General features: G+C 46.0%; 1 protein-coding gene across 1 annotated transcript in view; it reads right to left on the bottom strand.

Annotated features, from left to right (window-relative positions):
* Window positions 1-20,452, bottom strand: part of BMERB1 (bMERB domain containing 1) — a 115,208-nt gene extending 94,756 nt beyond the window's left edge. Inside the window, exon 1 of the mRNA XM_035022322.1 lies at window positions 20,347-20,452. Within this exon, the coding sequence (XP_034878213.1) occupies window positions 20,347-20,452 (106 nt within the window). The remainder of the gene's footprint in view (window positions 1-20,346) is intronic.
* Window positions 20,453-20,837: the final 385 nt, after the last annotated feature.

Genomic DNA, 20,837 nt, shown 5'->3' with positions numbered 1-20,837 from the left:
CCTGGAACTTTGGCAACACCTGTATTTCCATGTGGATGGGACTTGGAGACAATCTGGGTGGGAACTTGGAGCTACGTTGGCATTTTCCTTTACAGAAGGGGCTGGGATCAGCTGTGCATATCACAGGAAAGGAGCGGCGGAAGCAGGGAGATCAATGGACCTGCCACCAAGGCAAGGTAGGATCACGCTTAAGCAGACAAGAAGAAAGGAGGGTGGCATGGCACAAAGAAGGGAGTAACAACAATATCGACAACAATAGTAACAGTTGCTATGATCTAGCCCTTATCACGTGCTGGGCACTGTGTTCAATGCCTCACTGGTATTACCTTCACTGATTGCTCTTGATCACTATTATGAGGTAGGTGCATATTGTTCCCATTTTACAGATGAGGATGTGAAGGAGACTGATACCCAGATCAGAGGTGAATTACAGAGCACAGAGGGAAATAAGTCTGTTGGGAGGGAGAGAAGCTACGGATTAGGGAGGGTGGGGAAGACCAGGCAGAGTATACTATCCTCCAATTAAAAAATAAATATGAGGGGCGCCTGGGCGGCTCAGCTGGTTGAGCGTCTGCCTCTTGATTTCAGCTCAGGTCATGATCTTGGGGTGGTGGGATCCAGCCCCACATCAGGCTCCGTGCTTGGCAGGTAGTCCTGCTTGGGATTCTCTCTCTCTCTCTCTCTGCCTCTCCGTCCCTCTCTCTCTCTCTCTCTGCCCCTCCCCCCACTCGTGCTCTCGCTTTCAAATAAATCTTTAAATAAGTAAGTAAATATGAACAACCAACAAAAAATGGTAGAGGTGGGCCACCTGGGAGGCTGTCAGTTAAGTGCCCAGCTTAACTGATTTCAGCTGAGATCATGAGCTCGAGCCCTGAGTAGGGCTCCACGCGTGGAGCTTGCTTAAGATCCTCTCTCTCCCTCTGCCCCTCCCCCCTTCTCTCTCTCTCTCTCTTTCTCTCTCTCTCTCTCGCTCTCTCAAAAAAAAATATCTATCTATGGTAGAGGAGTTTGTAGTTGGTGTCAGAGGCAATAGGAAGTTTTGGGGAAAGGGAGAGATAAGCCAAAAGGAGGGGAATAAAAATGCTGGTTAGCAAGGGCAGGAGACCAGCTCCAAGGCCCAGTCTTGAACCTTTGAAATTCACAATGTGCGTTAGTCTGTTGAAGATCCCTACCGTCAAGACAGGTGCATCGCTAAATTTCACCCCGCAATTCCCAAACTTATGGACCAGAGTCCTCCCTTTTTCTTAGAAAACCAATTAACAGCTGCTCTTTCTCAGAACATGGCTTAGGAAATGCTGCCTTTGGGAAAAGTCCTCCGGTCATACGAGAGATCATTTTTTTGGACCACGAGCAGCCAGATGGCTGATTTCATAAATATGGCAAAAAGACAAATGGGTCCACGGATTTCTATCTTTAAACCCTGCCTCCGATATGCCTCTGTGTGGAGTCTCCAGATCTTTATACACCGAGCAGCCCCGTATGCTAAGCTAGTAAGTAATCGAACACCAAGGGGTTTAGACTCACTCGCCAACCTCAAGCTGCTTTGCTTTATTTTTAGATAATACAAGTGGCAGCTGAGTACATACTGTAAATCGAGACACCCGATTCCAATCCCACAGAGGCCAAAGTGATTTCTCTCTCAAGGCCATTTTTAGAAGCTTGTTAGCATCTTGCCCAATATCCCTACAATCTCAGGAAGGGAAGCAACGTGCCTCAGTTGCTTAGGAATCAAATACCTCGATGCAATTTGGCAAACACGCAGTGAATTCCTAGTGTGTGCCAATTCCCGTGTTTAACAGCCTCTTCTTTGAAAGGAAGATCTATTAACCAGGCAGGGTTGGTAGATATCAGCCACAGGATATATGGTAATGACCCTGAACTTAAATAAATATATATCATAAAATATTTGGCATCAAGAGATCATAGTCTGGATAATTAATAGACTGCGTTCTCCCTCATTTTTCAGTCCCTTCCGGACTCTTTTGCAAGTACAGACTTTCCCTGGACCGGGTTTCATTTGAAATCATTTTTGACTCTTAAGGATAATTTTCCTAACTGTTAACTCTTGAAAACGTGTCATCTTCTTTGTGCCTGAAAGCTCTTTAATTCAGAACCTGGATTCTCCCTGCTTCCTCTTCAGGAGAGCCCGTAGGTCATGTAAGGGGAAAAGTGCTTGGAAGGGAGATGATGCATCTTGAGGTCACCTCTCCGGGTTATCTGGTTCTAGTCTCTCCTTATCTTTGAGCTGTTTTACAACTCTGTAAGCAGTAGTATAACAAGGCAAAAATAATTCTCGAGCATATGCAAATGCTCGCCCAGCTGGTAGAGGTCCGATTGACTTCTCTCTCCTTCAAGGAAAACCCAGATTTACTTTTGTTTACCCCTTCATTTCAATATTCCTGATCCATATATTAGTCTATTCTTCAGATTCTGTTGAATTGGGTTATAACATGTACTCAGTTCCATCATGGACTGAGCAGAATCTTTAACATGTATTTGGTTTTTTTAAAAAAAAATTTTTTTAAGTAAGCTCCATGCCCAGCATGGAGCCCAGCGTGGGGCTCAAACTCACAACCCTGAGATCATGACCTGAGCTGATATCAAGAGTTGGATGCTTAATGAACTGAGACATCCAGACGCCCCATAACATATGTTTCTTTTTATATCATCGTGAGCGTTATGATTTTACCTTCTTCTGAAAATTCTTTTTTTTTTTCTTTTAAAGATTTATTTTTAGAGAGCACGTCTGAGGGCGGGGAGGGGCACAGGGAGAGAGAAAGAGAGAATCTCAAGGAGACTCCCCATTGAGTGTGGAGCCAGATGCGAATGTGGGGCTCGATCCCACCACCCTGAGATCATGACCTCGCCCGAAGCCAAGAGTCAGCTGCTCAACCAACTGAGCCACTCAGGCGCCCCTGAAAATGATCTTTTAACAATAACAGAGAAAGATACGTTAATGTTTTTCTGTATTCCCTCAAATATGCCTTGTCTCTTGCCCTGTGCCCCATCAGAACTATGGGTGAATTTCTCCTGCTAATGCCCCATCATCCTATAGTAGCAGGCTGTGTCTTCGAGAAACGCATTAGCTAGTGAACAATTATCTTTTCTAAATACAGTTTATTGTGTTTCAGAAATGGAGCTACATTAATGGAGAGGCTGGTCCACCTCATACAGGTTATGCATCTCTCTATCCGTGACAAATTTTTTAATAGTGTTGGCAAATCACAATAGCAATAGTATCTTTTGTATTCGGAAATGGATGGCAGATCTAGGGCAACAGGACTCGTGGGTTGAATTGTTCTCCCAAGAGCAAGGACAGATGTACAATTTAGGATTTAATAATTTATTTTACTGAGAATTTTCAGGTGTTGGCCATCACAGTCTGCGGGAGAAAGTCCCTTATTAGGAAGGAAACCATTGGGGCGCCTGGGTGGCTCAGTCAGTGAAGCGTCTGCCTTAAGCTCAGGTCATGATCTCAGGGTCCTGGGATCGAGTCCCGCATCGGGCTCCCTGCTCAGCAAAGAGTCTGCTTCTCCCTCTCCTTCTGCTCCTCCCCCCACTCGTGCTCTCTCTCTCTCTCAAATAAATAAAAATAAATTTAAAAAAGGAAAGAAAGGGCGCCTGGGTGGCTCAGTCGGTTAAGCGACTGCCTTCGGCTCAGGTCATGATCTTGGAATCCCTGGATCGAGTCCCGCATCGGGCTCCCTGCTCGGCGGGGAGTCTGCTTCTCCCTCTGACCCTCCCCCCTCTCATGCGCTCTCTCTCTCATTCTCTCTCTCAAATAAATAAATAAAATCTTTAAAAAAAAAAAAAAAGGAAAGAAACTCTTACTTACTTAGCTCCTTTCGAATAGACAGGATAAATGGGTTCAAGTTCTGCTTCTGCCCAGGTTGAGCATTTGGGAAAAACACCGTCCTTCTGGGGTAGGGGTTTCTAGTCCACTAAAAAGGGAGGTGGGGGGGCACCTGGGTGGCTCAGTTAGTTAAGCATCTGACTCGTGATTTCAGCTCGTGAGATCGAGCCCCTCGTCAGGCTCTGCACTCAGCTCAGAGTCTGCTTGAGATTCTCTCTCCCTCTTCCTCTGCCCCCCACCATTGCCACTCATGCACACACACTCTCTCTCAAATAAATAATAAATAAATAAAATCCTTAAAAAGAAAAAAAGGGAGGTGGAGAAGTGAGCTAACTGTATTGAAAGCTACTCAGGGATTCTAATGTGCAGCCAGAGCTGAGAATCACACAGAACTAGACTATCTCCAGAAATCACAATGTTTATTCTGTGCCCTAGAGAAGCAATAGAATCATAAACATTGGACATAAACAGACATATGCACAGTCTTTTTTTTTCTTTTTTTTTTTTTTTTTACACACAGTCTTTCTTATGAAGAGAAGACACCTGAATCATCAGGAATACTTGATTTCTTAGTACATGTCTACACTAAGAAATTCATCCAAGAACATTAAAAGAACTATGTATTCTGTCTCCCCACGCCACCAAATGAAGTGCCCATTTCAAGTTTGCAAGAATGGAGATGTCATCTGTCATCCGTTGGGCTCTTCTCATGGTCTCTTTCTTTTTTTTAATTTTTTAAATTTTTTAGAAGATTTTATTTATTTATTTGACAGAGAGAGATAGCCAGAGAGGGAACACAAGCAGGGGGAGTGGGAGAGGGAGAAGCAGGCTTCCCGCTGAGCAGGGAGGCCGATGCGGGGCTCGATCCCAGGACCCTGGGATCATGATCATGGTCTCTTTCATTACGGTCTGTGTACTCTTTGGGGTGGTAATAAAGAAAACGTGGTCAGTCCCTGGACAGAATTTTCCAGAGAAAACTTCAAGTCCGTGTTCTCTGGGCTGACATAAATCCCCCTCGTTTGGGTAGCAGAGTTAAAAGCTGTTGTTTGAAGGGGTATTTCTATTTATCTTACCTGAAACATTTTCCTTGTTATAAGTGTAAGTGACAATTTCTTCTTCACTTCAATTTGTAGTAAATAGAAATCTTCCCAGGCAGGAATGCCTTGAGGAAAATCGAATCCATTTTGCATGGGGAGATTTCTTTATGCTTCAGGGAGCTCATAATCAGGTTTCTCTTGGCTTACTCCTGAGCACATCCGATACAGTTTTTATCAACAGTGCTTCCTCTGTGTGTGAACAGAAAACTGTGAGGCATGTGGAGAAAAAGAGGCCAGAAACCTAGGGACCAAGGTGCAGAGATGGGGTAGAAAAATCTTTGGACTCTTCTGCTTCACAAAACTAGGATATCTGAATCAAAAAGGAATTAGATCTGATCAGCGCTTCTCACCTAGGGACAAGTTCGCCCCTCTAGAGAACATTTGGCAACGTCTGGAGACAGTTTTTGTTGTCACAATTGGGCAGGAGTGTGGCGGGGGGGGGGGGTTACTATTGGCATCTAGTGGGCAGAGGCCAGGAATGTTGCTGACGATCCTACAATGCAGGGGACAGCCCCTGCAGTACAGCGTGATCCAGCCCCAAATGTCAATGTCAGTAAAGGCCAAGGTTGAGAAATCCTGGACAAAGGGACTCCACAGATTTCCTTCCAGCCCTACGACATCATGATGCTAAAATATGATGTCCAATCCTAAATAATAAATCTGTTGTTACAGACTTAATTGTCTCCCCCCCCCAAATTCCTGTGTTAAAGCCTTAACCCCCCATTTGACTGTATTTGGAGGTAGGCCCTATAAGGAGGTAATTAAGTGTAATGAGGGGACGCCTGGGTGGCTCAGTCGGTTAAGCGTCTGCCTTCGGCTCAGGTCATGATGATCTGGGATCGAGCCCTGAGTCAGGCTCCCTGCTCAGCGGGGAGTCTGCTTCTCTCTTTCCCTCTGCCTGCCACTCCCCCCGCTCATGCTCACTCTCTCAAATAAATAAAATCTTAAAAAAACAACAACACTACACTTAGTGAAAGAAGCCAGGTTACATACAGAACAATTCCATTTATACGAAACATCCGGAATAGGGAAATCCGTAGAGACAAAAAGGAGTTGCCAGGGACCGGGGGAAGGGGTGCGTGGGGAGGGACCACTTAATGGGTACACGGTTTCTTGGAAGTAGATGGAGGTGGAGGTTGTACAAGGCGGTGAACGTACTCCATAACGCTGACTTGTACACTTCAAAAGGTTAAGGGTTAATTTTACGGTATGTGAGTTTTATCTCAGTTAAAAAAAAAAAAAAAATCTCAGTAGAGAAGAAAGACACATAAAGCTAAACTAGTCCTGGCTAAGCATTTGGGGAATAACAAAACTCTGCTCTAAGGCACAACTGATCCCTAGGAAAGCGGACCTCTTAGCTCTTGGAACCCAGCCCGGGGCCGCCCTGGGCCGGGGCTGAGCCGCTCTTACGGATGCTGTTTGCACCGGATTTAAGCAGCAGGATGTGCTCTGGGGACGCCTTCCCTAGGTCTTTTTCAACAAGATGAAGATGGACAGATCCTGCAGCGGTGGGCGGCAGGTCTCCAGCACGAACATGGCCCTGCAAACCCACAGTGGGTGAACTGGTCTCACCTGGGGTGCTGGCTGTGGAAGAACCAAATGAAACCAAGATGGGAATCATTTTTGTTCCTTGTCAAAATGATGGCCACCTTTTTTTTTTTTTTTTAAAGATTGTATTTATTTGACAGAGAGAGACACAGCGAGAGAGGGAACACAAGGAGGGGGAGCGGGAGCGGGAGAGGGAGAAGCAGGCTTCCCGCTGAGCAGGGAGCCCAATGCGGGGCTCGATCCCAGGACCCCGAGATTATGACCTGAGCCAAAGGCAGTCGCTTAACCAACTGAGCCACCCAGGCACCCCTGATGGTCACCTTTTAAGAGCCACCTGCTAAAAGCATTTCACCCCTGGAGTGGGGCCTGGACAAATCTCCAGCTTTCAGCTATCTTAATTCCTTCCAGGACTAAGGAGGATGCTGGAGATGGAATGTTTATGTCCTCCCTCCCCCAAATTCATGTTAAAAATCTAACCCTCGGGGCACCCGTAGCTGCCTACGGGACAGTCTGTGAAGCAGGTCCTCAACAGGCACAGAATCCGCAGGTGCCTTGATCTTGGACCTATAGCTTCTGGAACTGTGAGCAATAAATTTCTGTTTTTTATAAGCCACCCAGCTTATGGTCTTTTGTTATAGCATCCTGAGGAAACACAGGAAGCAACACAGGAGTTAAGGAAAGCCTGGTTAGGTCTTTTCCTCTGCTGATTATTGCCTATTTCCCGAATTTGTCTGAGACCAGGATTATGGGGAGTGAGTGTTTTCATTTCTCAGCCCTGGGAACCACCAGGGGAAACTGGAAATGCAAAGAGAGAAGATCTGAAGGAACATAGTCCACCCAGTGATGACCCAGATTCTTAAAATAGAGCTCCACAAACTCTTGCAGATGCCTTTCCTTTTTAAAAAAAATGAAATTCCAATGGAATTTTTTTAAAAGATTTTTATTTATTTATTTGAGAGAGAGAATGAGAGACAGAGAGCACGAGAGGGAAGAGGGTCAGAGGGAGAAGCAGACCCCCCACTGAGCAGGGAGCCCGATGCGGGACTCGATCCCAGGACTCCAGGATCATGACCTGAGCCGAAGGCAGTCGCTTAACCAACTGAGCCACCCAGGCGCCCCTCCAATGGAATTTAATAGACTTGGTTGTTTACAAATAATTGTAGAGGAAAAGTTTGAACTTCTTAACCAGAAAGTCTAGAGATTCAAAACCCTTCTCTGTTCACTAATGGGGCAAGATTTCCGTCTCTCTGCTCCTGGATATGTATTTGTACGTAAGTACACACACACACACACACACACACACCCCTCTTTATAGGATTGCAGCGAGGATTAAATCAGATGAAATTCTCTCTCCTCGATTCTGAGACCCACCTTTCCCAGCACATTTTAACCTTTCTGAAGTTAGGATGCCTCTTCCCCATTCCACAAATGTGTAACCTAACACAAATATATAAGTGTGATAATATTATCAGAGGATTTTTTTCCCCCAGGGAAGTAGTTTTTTAATTTTCTTTTTTCCTTGGCTGACGGCTGCCACCTCCTCTTTTTTTTTTTTTTTTTTTAAAGATTTTATTTATTTGACAGAGACACAGCGAGAGAGGGAACGCAAGCAGGGGGAATGGGAGAGGGAGAAGAGAGCTTCCTGCCGAGCTGGGAGCCCGATGTGGGGCTCGATCCCAGGACCCTGGGATCATGACCTGAGCCGAAGGCAGACGCTTAACTGACTGAGCCACCCAGGTGCCCCACCACCTCCTCTTTCTTCCCTCCCATCAGCCCTGTCTCCAGTCCCTTCCCCCAGGTATCCTGGGGCAGCAACTTACTATACATCCTTCCGTGCTTTTCTCCTACTAATAAGATCGCACGCAGGCATGTTTACACACACGGATGCTATATGTTACATGTGCTATGGAGAGAGACAGACACAGAGAGAATGTGACATACATTTTCCTGGATCTCCTTTTCCTCCCTCAATCATACTTCTAAGACAACTATTACTGCTCTCCTTTTTTCTTTTTATTGGCTTCAGAACATTACACAGTGGATGAACAATAATTTATTCAACTATCCTACTGATGGGTCTTCATTTTGTGTCCAGTTTTTTTTTTTTTTTTTTTGCACATATGTTTTTGTATGCTGGTGTTTTTATTTCTGTTGGATAGAGTCCCAGGAGTCGGGACTGCTAGGTCAAAGCATATGAGCCTTTTAAATTTTAATAGATGTTACCCCATTGCTTTCCATAAAGCCTGGAACACGCCAGACAGTTCCACCAGCAGCATCTAAGATGACTCTGTTCTCTGCATGAAATTAAAAGGCCTTTTAATGGCCCGGTATATTTAATGTGGCCATGCTGGGTTTTGTTTCTGTTGTTCCAAAAAGATGTGAGTGACTCTGAACCGCCTCTGTGGACGTCTAATTGTCAAGGAGATATGACTCATATGCAAAGCACCTCGCCAAGCCTACACCCATCATGACATTGTTAGGACACTGCCAGTTGGCAGTAACCAGTGCCTGGTATTTTGTACCTGATCTGAAAATCTCACCTCTTTCCCTGGAAGCAGGAAAGCAAGAATGCTCATCTAACTGCAGCATCGCAAACAAACCGTCTAAACCAGGAGATGGGGCAGGGGGTTCAGACCAAGACTCCAGCTAACTTTATTCTTTGGTTTGATGATTTCAAAGGTTTGCAAAACACGATTAAATCCTTTGCACCTCAGTCTTTGTGGATTAACAGCCACCTAATTCTGCAACTCTTAATTGAATGAGAGGCTTCTAAGTGCTGGCCAATGTGATAGATTACAGGCATTCAGCACGGAGCAGCGGATATGACACCCAGGGTTTTTGCAATCATTGTTCTCTCACAAGAAGACGGGAGCACATCACTGCACCTGGATTTGCCCGTAAAACGTGGTTTGACCCTATTAGGACTCATCATCTCAAGGGCCTTCAGAAATACATGTATAGCAAAACAACTGAATTCATCTCTGGACAACATTTCACTAAGAGCACACTGGGTCAGCAAACTGACCTGAATCCTGTCTCCAGTCCCTCATCTCTTGGTCCTTTGGTTCAGCACCACTGGAAACAGGGACTGATCCCTGTAGACCCCCTTTTCACAGATTGGTTGAGGTATAATTGACCAATGATATTGTAAGATCTTTAAAGTGGACATCATGGTAATTTGTTACGGGGATACACTATGAAACAACTCCTATCATCTAGTGATTAACACACCCATCACCTTACCTATTACTCTTGTGTGTGTGGGTATGAGAGAACATTTAAGTTCCACTCTCTTAGCAAATTTCAACTATATGATACAGTATTATCAACTGTAGTCACCAGGTTTTACATTAGATCCTCAGACCTTATTCATCTTATAACTGATAGTTTGTACCCTTTTTGCCAACCTCTCTCTCTTTCCCTCATCCCCCAGCCCTAGCAACCACTTCTCTACTACATTTCAATGAGCTTGAATTTTTATTCTTTTTTCTTTTTTTAGATCTCACATATAAGTGACATCATGCAATATCTGACTTTCGCTGTCTGATTTATTTTACTTAGCATAATGCCCTCAAGGACTATCCATTATCACAAATGGAAAATGGCAGGATGTCCTTCTTTCTCCTGGTTGAATAATATTGCATTGGAGATATACACCATATTTTCTTTATCCATTCATCCATTGGTGGACATTTAGGTTGTTTCCATATCTTAGCTGTTATGAATAATGCTGCAATGAACATGGGAGTGCTGATATCTCTTCAATATCTTGTTTTCGTTTCCTTCAAATATATACCCAGAAGTCGGATTGCTGGATCATATGGTAGTTCTATTTTTACTAGTAGACCTTAAATCACTTTGAAGGCAGGGACTGTATAAACATCTTACTCAAAACGCTACTGTATTCTCAAGAGCTAGCACAATAGTTGGCATATAAGAGGCCAGCAATAAATATGTTATTAAATGGATGAGGGAATGAATGGATAGATGGGCAAATGGGTGAGTGAATGACTTACCTGTTTGGGAATTCAAATGCACAGAATTGTGGTCATTTTCCAATTTGGATGTTATGGAATCTAGACACTTATTACCATTTGGGTTTCTTTGCTTTTTGGGTTTGTTGTTGTTGTTGTTTTGGTTGTTTTTTTTTTTTTTTTTTTTTTTGAGAGAGAGGCAGGATAGCGGGGGGGAGGGGTGGGGAGAGAGAGAGAGAGAAAATCTCAAGCAGGCTCCATGCTCAGCGAGGAGCCCGATGGAGGGCTCCATCTCACAACCCTGAGATCATGACCTGAGCCGAAATCAAGTGCTTAACCGACTGAGCCACCCAGGTGGCCCAAGACATATACCATTTATAATGCAGTTGTTCGTGTGTGATTCAAATAAAAATGCCTCCGGAAACCCTGGTCTAGGGCAAACCACCTAGACCGTTCGATCCTTGCTCAGTCCTTACTGGCTGTACCCCTTCCCTGGGGTGAGTCCTTAACCTGTTTACCCACATCCCAAGGGACATGATGATTCCAGCTCTTTACCCTTTCTTGTAAAGAGTAAATAAGAAAACACAGGAAAAATACAAGGTAAAAAGTGCTATATGAATGTAAGGGGTCATTATTCTCCCCTTACACATAATCCCTGCACCTCTTTAAGCCCTCCTGAAAGTGAGAGTGGGCATACTGGTGCCAACTTATTCAATTCCTAAGACCCCAGGCTAACCATACTGTTATTCCCTGCCTGTGGCATTGCGGCTCTTAGAAGACCCTCCTTTCTTCCTACCTGTAATCAACTACTAGTGTCTTCTCCCTTCAGGATATTTGATTCACCACTTCCTCCCCGCCCACTGCCACTGCTTTAGACCCCAGCCTAGGTGACCTCATGACCAGATGATTCCAGAACCTTCCAGTTTCCCTGCCCTTCCATCCAGGGTGCAACCACCGCCGGACCAGTCTTCCTAAATGCTACTTTCTTTACCTCTATCCCTTGTCCTGCTCCAGACACCTGGCATGTTTACTCTGGCCGAGTGTAGCGACCCTGTTCAACCCACCTCCCACCTCATGCCTCCTCCTGAGGCAGCCAAGTTCATGCATGCCTCCAGCCACTGGCATCCGCTTTGTCACCTGCATTCTTTTTTTTTTTTTTTAAGATTTTTTTATTTATTTGACAGAGAGAGAACAAGCAGAGGGAGAGAGAAGGAGAAGCAGGCTCCCTGCTGAGCAAGGAGCCCGATGAGGGACTCGATCCCAGGACCCCAGGATCATGACCCGGGCCGAAGGCAGCCGCTTAACTGACTGAGCCACCCAGACGTCCCAGTCACCTGCATTCTTTTTTGAGGCTGTCCACCCACTTTGACGTCCCTCATTCTCTCTTTCTCTCCAGTTGTCTAAATATACCCAGTTAAGACCCACTTTGTATCCTGCTCTATCAACACTGTCTCCCCCATTTACCGAGGACACCACGCTCTGTGCCAAAGGCTTTCACATATTTTCTCTTTGGATCTTCTTCATTACCATATGAGGCAGGTCCTGTGATTAGCTCCATTTTATAGAGGAGAAGATGGAACCTCAGAGAGGTTAAGTAAGCAGCCCAGGGTCACACAGCTTATGAAGGATAAAGCTAGGATTCAAATGTAGGCAGAGCATCCACTCTCCAACATGACATTAATTGGCCCCTCTGTTGCCCAAGAAGTCTTTCAGAATCAGTACAAAGAATCACGAAGATGTACTAGAAACACTAACTGACCTTACCCGTCTGAATGAATGGCAGCCCCAGCCACTCCCAGGAGATCAAGAAGGCAGCAGGACTAAGTCACCCAGGCTTGGGTTCGAGTTCCAGCTCTGCCCTCTATGGGCAGAGTGACCTTAGGCAAGTTGCTTAACCTCCCTGAGTCCCAATTTCCTCATCTGTAAAATGCAACAAATATCTCCACATACTCACATCATAGGGTGTTTTATAAGGAGTGAATTAGAGGATGGATATAAACACATCCACGGAGCAGGCATGTAGGAAGTCCCTGTGCAGGTTAGTTTTTATAATCATTCCCTTCTACTGCCCTTAGAATAATTGTTTTTTTCTCCTCTAACCATCCCTATGTGTAGAGGCATTTTAAGAAAAAAATAATTATTAGTAAGTCTGACTCTGATTCATTCAAACAAACTTATTCTAAGAGTCTGGTCCTTAAGCGCCCCCCCTTGGACCCTGAAGGAAAGTTTTGTCTCAATGGGGAGCTGAGCCTTCTATGTCCAGCCTTCTGTGAACTTACCCTGGGCTTCAAAGTGCACTCACCTCCGGCTCTGGTCTCGTCTCCCTCATGCATACAGAGCGTAGCAAGCATTACTCATACATTTACAGTTCCCTAGTCACACGTGCTGCTTCATGTCTATGTCTTCACACATGCTGTTCCCTCTGCCTGGAATGCTGTTCCTTGCAATCAGTAATGAAATACTGTCCATCTTTTCAGGCTACTTCAAGAACCACTTTCTCTCCCAGACCCCAGAACCATCCTTCAAAATACACATAACATAAAATATGCCATCTTAGCCATTTCGAAGTGTATAGTTCAGTGGTATTCGGTACATTTCCATTTCTGAGAGGAGGAAATTGAGGTCTAGGGAAAGTAGGTGACTGGCCCAAGATCACGAGGCGAGGAGGCAGCAGAGGGAGGCCTGGAACACAGACAGCCTGAGAATTCCTTAAGGGTGGGTCTTTTTCCTCTCTGTGCCTCTGAAGCTAACACCCAGTAGGGGCTCAAGCCTGCTGAGTAAGTGAACAGTGAAGGAATGAATGAACCGCATAGGCAGCATCCTGGGAGGAGCTTTGTGAGTGCTGGTCTGAGTGGCTACACCATTAGCATCTGCCTGTGCTGGTCTCCAACCAACAGGCTCATCCAGATAACAGATGATTCACATCCATGAACCGGACAGACCCCGAGTCCCAGGACTTGAGAGCCAATGAGAAAGAAACAGGAAAAAAAAAAAAACAACAACCCTAGTGCATGGACCGTGGCCTTAGGGATCCCCACCTCCTTGCGTGGGGCCAGGAAGCTCACTGAAATGCCGTTCTCTTCACCAGTAACCTCTCGAAACCCTGCTTAGCCTTCAGGCCCAATGCAAACGCTCCTCCTTGCTGTCACGCTGGGGTCCCCCAGGAAGAACAGAGCTTTCCTTCCTCTCATTTCCCCACTGTCCCTTCATTTAGCCTTTGTTTCTTGTTCCTGGTATTACAAATTATGCTGTTCTTTACTTCTGTGTCTCCATGCTCCCCAAATCTGGAAGCTTCCTAAGGATAGGGGGCTGTGTCTTATCTCATCTCTAATCTCCGCAGCATGGCAAAGAGACCCGGGCGACAGTCACAGAGGTCTAGAATCGGGCTCGAGCTCTGCCACATACCAGCTTTGGGAACTTCAGCAAGTTTCTCAACCTCCCGAAGCCCCAGTGTCCCCATCTGTAAAAAGGGAATAAGAATTCAACTGACTTAATAGGGTTGCTATGAGAATTTAATAAGCTCAAGTTCACAGCCAGAGCTCATTAACTACTATTATTATTAATAAGTCTTTAATAACGAATCAGAGACCAAGAAGAGGCACAAATAGTTTTCCCTTCAATTAACACATAAGAAGGAAATGTTTGCAAAAATGAAACAACAGGGACGCCTGGGTGGCTCAGGCGTTAAGCGTCTGCCTTCAGCTCGGGTTGTGATCCTGGGGTCCTGGGATCGAGCCCCACATCGGGCTCCCTGCTCAGCGGGGAGCCTGCTTCTCCCTCTCCCTCTGCTACTCCCCCTGCTTGTACTCTCTCTCTCTGTCAAATAAAAAATAAAAGATCTTTAAAAAAAAGAAAGGAATTCCTACCACTTATCAATGGGATTGATTAAGAAAGAACCAGGACCACAGCAAAGGATAATTACATTGATCCTCACTTGCTCCCTGTGGTCTTATTCTCCATCCAGGAGCCTATGTGAACTTTTAAGAACAAAACCCAGCTCATGTTAGTCTTCTGCTTAACACTCAGCAGTAGCTTCCTCTGTAAAAGGAATAAAATCTGTACTTTTTTTTTTGTAACCACAACCTACAAGTTCCTACCAGTCTGACTCCCCTCTGATTCATCTCCATTCTCTTCCCTGACTCTCTGGGTGCCAGCCACCCTGGCCTTCTGTCTCTTCCTCTAACACAGCAAGGACCTTTGCATTTTTGATCTCTGACATTTACCAGCAAAATGTCACCTTCTTAGAGAAGCATTTCCTCACCACCAGATGGGAAATATCCCTCCCCTGTAACACTTACCATTTGAGCTACATTATTTGTTTGCCTGTGTATTATCAGACACCTTCACTTCCCTGAACAGAAGCTCCCCATGGGCAGGAGCCCTGTGTGCCTTGCTCAACACTGTATCCACAGCCCCTAGAACACTTCCTGGAGCTCACAGAGCACTCACTACCTATTTACTGAATGAATACATGGGGGAGGGGCAGGGGGAAGCAGATTACAGCCATTTTTCACTTTTTATTTTCATATTTCAGATGAATTTCAATTTTTCTAATAAAGTGCACATACTAGTCTGTACATTCAAAAAAAGAAATCATGCCAGAACAAAATAAAACTGAGATAACGAAATTAGCATCATCAGACAGAGGAACACAAAACCTTTGCCAAAAATCAATTATGTGGATCACTGGCAATCCATATTATTTACGCCTCCCCACTGTTTATACCTGAAACATTGGCCAGTGGACCCATCTGCTTGCTAGTCAGCACACACCCTTGGACTTTTAAATAATCGTCACCTCCTCTGGTGATTGAGCTTTCTGCTTTATTCCAATCCCCTACTCTCAGCACATTTATTTCTACCTCTGTGCTTTTGCCAATACTTTTACCTCTAGCAGCATTTCCTCCCCACTGTGCCACTGCCCCCCCTCACCCCAGCCCACTGCCGCCCCCCCCCGCCCGCCCACACACACACCCTGCATTTGCCCTGTCTGAAATCTTGATCATCCCTTATGGGACATGCAAACCTATCATGAAATGACTACGATCACAGACAACTGTGCTTTTAAAAAGCTCCATGCTTTTTTCAAAAGTCACCTTGTCTTTGTGTCTCTCACAATTAATTACAGTTGGTTGAAAGCAATATTTTTATACATCTAACCACACTGAAATGTCACTATCCATTTTCCAACTGAGTAAAAAGAAAAAAAAAAGAAAACTAACTCACTGCTAGTGGGAAAATGCTGTCTAAGGTGGATGGAAGCAATTGCTTGGAATCCTTCTCAAAGGAGAAAATACCAGGTGGTTTACAAGGGTTGAAAAGCCATTCCTCCATACATTCCCATGAGGAGGAACGTGGTGTATACACGATCATCATCTGCAATTAACAAAGCAATGGACACAAGCAAGAACCAACTGGTGAGCTTGGAATAACCTTCTCCCATGCTGTCGGAGGCCATCCGCTTATGTCCTATTATGACAACTATTCAGCACTGATTGAGCACTTACAGTGTGGCAGGCTCTGTGCTAAATGCATTCTATACATTGTCTCATTTAATCCTCCCACAGCCTGAAGTGGTCATTATGATTATTATCCTGCCGGGGGAGGTTATGGAGAGGACATGACCACCCTTTGACCCAAGAGCTGCCCCCCACCCCAGCAACTAGAAACTCCTCGCCCCCCCGCCCCGTCTTTGAAAAGTACAAGCATTGTCACAGTGAGAGCTGTTCCAAGGGCACAGCCTTGAAAGAGGAAGGTGTTATGGAGACCATCTGGAAGTACACAAAACTGAACCCTGTTCAGGGCTCCATAAGAACTTTTTAAGATTCTGACGGGCAGGTATGGAGTCCTACTGGTCTTGCAACCACCTATAAATTTCCTTGCTTATTACTCATGCCATCTGGAGCGTCCTGACTCTTTGTCTCTCCTTCCTTCCTCTCTGTGTATGGGGGGCCGGTTTTGAATTTCACCTTGGGGAAGCTCCCAAAGTCTCAAACCAACATATCCCCATTTTACAGATAAGGTGATTGACACACAGAGAGGTTCAACAATTTCCCAGGGTGGGGACGCCTGGGTGGCTCAGTTGGTTAAGCATCTGCCTTCGGCTCAGGTCATGATCCCGGGGTCCTGGGATCGAGTCCTGCATCGGTCTCCTTGTTCAGCAGGGTGCTTGCATCTCCCTCTGCCTGCAGCTCCCCCTGCTTATGTTCTCACTCTCTCTGACAAATAAATAAAATCTTTAAAAAAAAAAAAATTACAGGGCGCCTGGGTGGCTCAGTCGGTTAAGCGTCTGCCTTCGGCTCAGGTCATGATCCCAGGGTCCTGGGATCGAGCCCCGCATCGGGCTCCCTGCTCGGAGGAGAGCCTGCTTCTCCCTCTCCCTCTGTCTGCCGCTCTGCCTACTTACGCTCTCTATCTCTGTTAAATAAATAAATAAATAAAATCTTTAAAAAAAAAACAATTTCCAAGGGTGACAAAGCAACAAAGTGTTAAAGCTGGTTTGGACCCATTTAACCTGACTTCAAAATTCCCATTCTTTGCTGCTGTACTATACCTATCTTCCATCCAAAAACTGTAGTTAAAATTGAAGATAATAGTTAATACAACTTATACTGAAAATGACCAGTTCTGCAATCTTCCCCCCCCCCCTTTTAAATTCTTTTTAAGGAGTGTCTGGGTGGCTCAGTTGGTTAAGCATCTGCCTTCGGTTCAGGTCATGATCTCGGGGTCCTGGGATCAAGCCCCGCGTTGGGGAGCCTGCTTCTCCCTCTCCCTCTGCCTCTCACCCTGCTTGTGTGCTTTCTCTTTCTCTGTCAGATAAATAAATAAAACCTTTTAAAAAATTGTTTTTAAGTAACACATACTCAGCGTTTAACATAAAATATTTAAATATAGGTAGAAGTTAAAGCATGTCTTCTTTTTTTTAAATTTTTATTTATTTATTTCTAAAGTAATCTCTATGCCCAGTGTGGCACTCGAACCCCTGGCCCTGAGATCAAGAGTCTCATGGTCAACCAACGGAGCCATCCAGGAGCTCCAAGCATGGTTTCTTTTTAATGGGCCTCTTTTTATTTGCCTCCAGCATTTCATGCATTACAACTTTCATTGGCTTGGCAGTTGTTATTCCATAGAATCAATAGTACTAATTTTCACACATCATTAAAAAATAAATGGAGGTCCAACATGTTATGGTATGAATCCATAGATCCCAGGGAAGTTGAGAGGGAGTTCAAAAAAAGCCACTTGGATCAAAAAAGGTCAGGGGGCACGTGGGTGGCACAGTCGGTTAGGTGTCCGACTCTTGGTTTCAGCTCAGGTCAAGACCTTCGGGTTGTGGAATTGAGCCCTGTGTCAGGTTCCACACCGGGCGTGGAGTCTGCATGAGATTCTCTCTCCCTCTCCCTCTGCCCCTCCAGCTCATGCTCTCTCTCTCTCTCAAATAAATAAATAAATCTTAAAAAAAAAAAAAGACTTAAAAAAAGGTCAGATTGCAGACATGCGTCCAGAGATCAAAGCTTTCTAAAGGTAACAATCCTAGATTTATGATTCAAAAGGGGGACTCTGGATCAGTGCCTTAAGAATATTTCAAGTTTGAATGGGAAACAAAAAAGCAGATTTGGGGATCCATTGCAGAAGGAGATCAGAAACTGTGGTCTTGTATGTGAATAGGAAGGAAAAGTCAGAGTCTTTGATGGTTTGGAACAGAGAAGATGAGAAAGCCTTTCTATCAGACTTTTAACAGTTTGCAGCCTAAGACTCAGAAGGAAAAAAATTTCAGGAGCTAAAATGCTATAAATTAGGTGTTCGGTGTGATTTTCCTGTACGTTTGAAAACTGTCCTAACAAAATGGCAAGAAAATAAAAAGCTGTAAGAGAATTATTAGGGAACTGACCAACACAGCAGTTTGAGTCCAGAGTGTTGTTTTATGCAAAGCCTTGCGAAGGATGAAAGGATGGAATCTGTTGCTTCTACAGATGTAGTAATAAAATAATCAAAGTAGCCGACACATACTGAGCATTTACCTTGAGCTTGACATACATCTTCTTACTGAGTTTTTGCAATGGAGCCATAAGGTAGGTCCTATTATCATCTCCATTTCAGAGAACAGAGGCAGAGTAAGGCTTCGAAACATGCCTCAAGTCAGTCCCATAGCCAGGGAGGAGCAGAGCCAGCATTCAAACTCAGAGCGTATTTGAACACAGCTTCTACTCCGCAAAGACCCAGCATTCTTTCAAGGCCACTGGGGGCTCCAGAGACCGACAGGGTGGCCACGTATTTGTGTGTGTTCTGGGACTCTCTCAACAGATTGAGAGAGCTTCCTGAAACTGCGAAAGCAATAAACCTTCATGTTAAAAGCAGAGAGGGGCTCTGGGTTCAAATCCTGACTCTGAAGCTTCATTGTCACGGCACCTAGCAAGCCCAGGTTTTTCTAACTGTGGAAGGGCAGTCGCAGTATTCAGGTAGCTGTGGGGACTGAATGAGATGATGCACTTAAAGTTCTTAGCGCAGGACCTGGTGCATGGCCATCTATCCATACAGGGCAGCCATTGTGGGGATTTTTCTGAGCTTGTAGGAAGCAGAGCCCCTCAGCCCGGGTGTCATGCCAAAGTACCAAAGCCAAAAAGGGTTTTCAAAGGAGGAACCAGGAGGAAGGACCCAGATTTTAAAAGGAGAAAGAAAAGGAAAGAGGTTGGGAGCACCGTGGGTGCCAGGTGCAGAACTAAGACATTTGGTTGTGATTTCAACTTGAACCCTTGAGAACCAGAATACAGCTGAGCCATTCTAGGAAGATTTTCTGAATTTGTCATAACAGGTGTGGAGAAAGAGGACACACACACGCATGCACACACACACACAATTTTCTACCAGGTCAAGGCAAAAAAAAAAAAAAAGAAAGAAAGAAAAGCACATTCACAATACTTTGGTCCAACATAAATCTGCCATTGGTGCTAAGCATGGTTACCCAGAGCCAAGGCAGGAAGCTGAGGGTCCTTGAGAAAGGTAAGAGGCCCTTCCCAGCCCAGCAGGAGGCACCGTGCTAGGGTGAGCAAGGCAAAGGCGGGGGCACCACAAAGAGCCCTGGCTTTGCAGGGAGGGCTGGTGCCCCTGTGGCCCTTGAGGCTGTCTCTCTATTTGAAAGCAAGAGTTTTAACCACTGCGTCCTATTCATGAAAAACAAAAATCCTTCTTTTATCTGTAAACACTGCTGACACCTAAATACCGTAGAGAGACTCAGCAAATAAAGTCAGCGCGTCTCAGAAGTGCCTTCCAGGATTATACTCCAACCAAAGACTGAATGAGTCAAGGGAGAAAGGAGAAGGGTGTGCACAGGGTTAACCTTCCCCTAACCCTTTCCCTCCCACCCGCGACCCAGGACAAGGCGGGGGAAGAGACGCTGGGAATTTCAGGTGTGCCCTGAACCTCGCGCCCGGGGGAGAAACACGGCAGAAACCCAGCGGACACTCCCCCCTCTCCAGGGATGTGGGCGCTTTCCAGGATGGTCCAACCGCTCCAGTCCTAGCGCATCCCGGGCGGAGAGCCGACTCTCCTCGCTCGGCTGCGGGAAAGACCTTACTTTCCAAGACCAGCTGCGAGCTTACGGATCCGGGACTACCGAGTTCACCCCCAGGCTCCCGGTTTGCTGCCTCGCGATTTCCCGAGCCTCCCCGTGAAGCCCAGCCTGGAGGGTCCCCCTTAACAAAAGGTTCGCGGGAGAGCGCGTCGCTGCGCAGCGCTGCGCATCCCCCCCGCGCTGAAAGCCCCAATGCGGGGGCGCTCCCCTTGGTGCGCTCCCCGCGATCCGCTGAGCTCCCACGACCACCGGCTCCAGCGCACGGATCCCCAACTGTAACCCCCCTTCCAGCCGAGTACTCACTTCTCCCCAGTCCCTCCGCTGTCCACGCCGTCTCCTCCACCGCCCCATAGCGCCTCAGAGGCTTCTCGGTTTCCAGATGGGTGGACAAAGATTGCTTTAACTCCATCGCTGATCCCCGCGGGCAGGTCGACGGGTCCCCCTTTACTCCATCCCCGCCGCGGGCTGCAGGGAGGGAGGCGGCTCCAGCCAGCAGCGCTTTAAGGGGCCGGGCGCTCGTGACGCTGCTCCATCTCTTCCGCCGCCAGGGCCGGGGAGCGCCGACTGGTACCCTGCAGGGGAGAGGGATGCAAGGCGCATGCGCAGTGGAGGAGGGAGGGGGGCTTGGGGGTTGGGTAGAGAGAAAGAGGGGCAGATGATAACTCTAAGAAGCGCAACAGACAAACAACAACTAAAATAGAACCAACCCAAAGGAAGTAAAAAAACAAGGCCCCTGCTCATGCTGGAGCCGGTGGTGATGCTTTGCCAGGGCACGCTGTGCTGCTTGTGATCTG

The sequence above is a fragment of the Mirounga leonina genome, unplaced genomic scaffold (genome assembly GCF_011800145.1).
Source record: "Mirounga leonina isolate KUSES-001 unplaced genomic scaffold, KU_Mleo_1.0 Mir_175, whole genome shotgun sequence".
In the NCBI taxonomy this organism is placed as follows: Eukaryota; Metazoa; Chordata; class Mammalia; order Carnivora; family Phocidae; genus Mirounga; species Mirounga leonina.
This window is presented reverse-complemented; position numbering and strand designations above follow the sequence as displayed.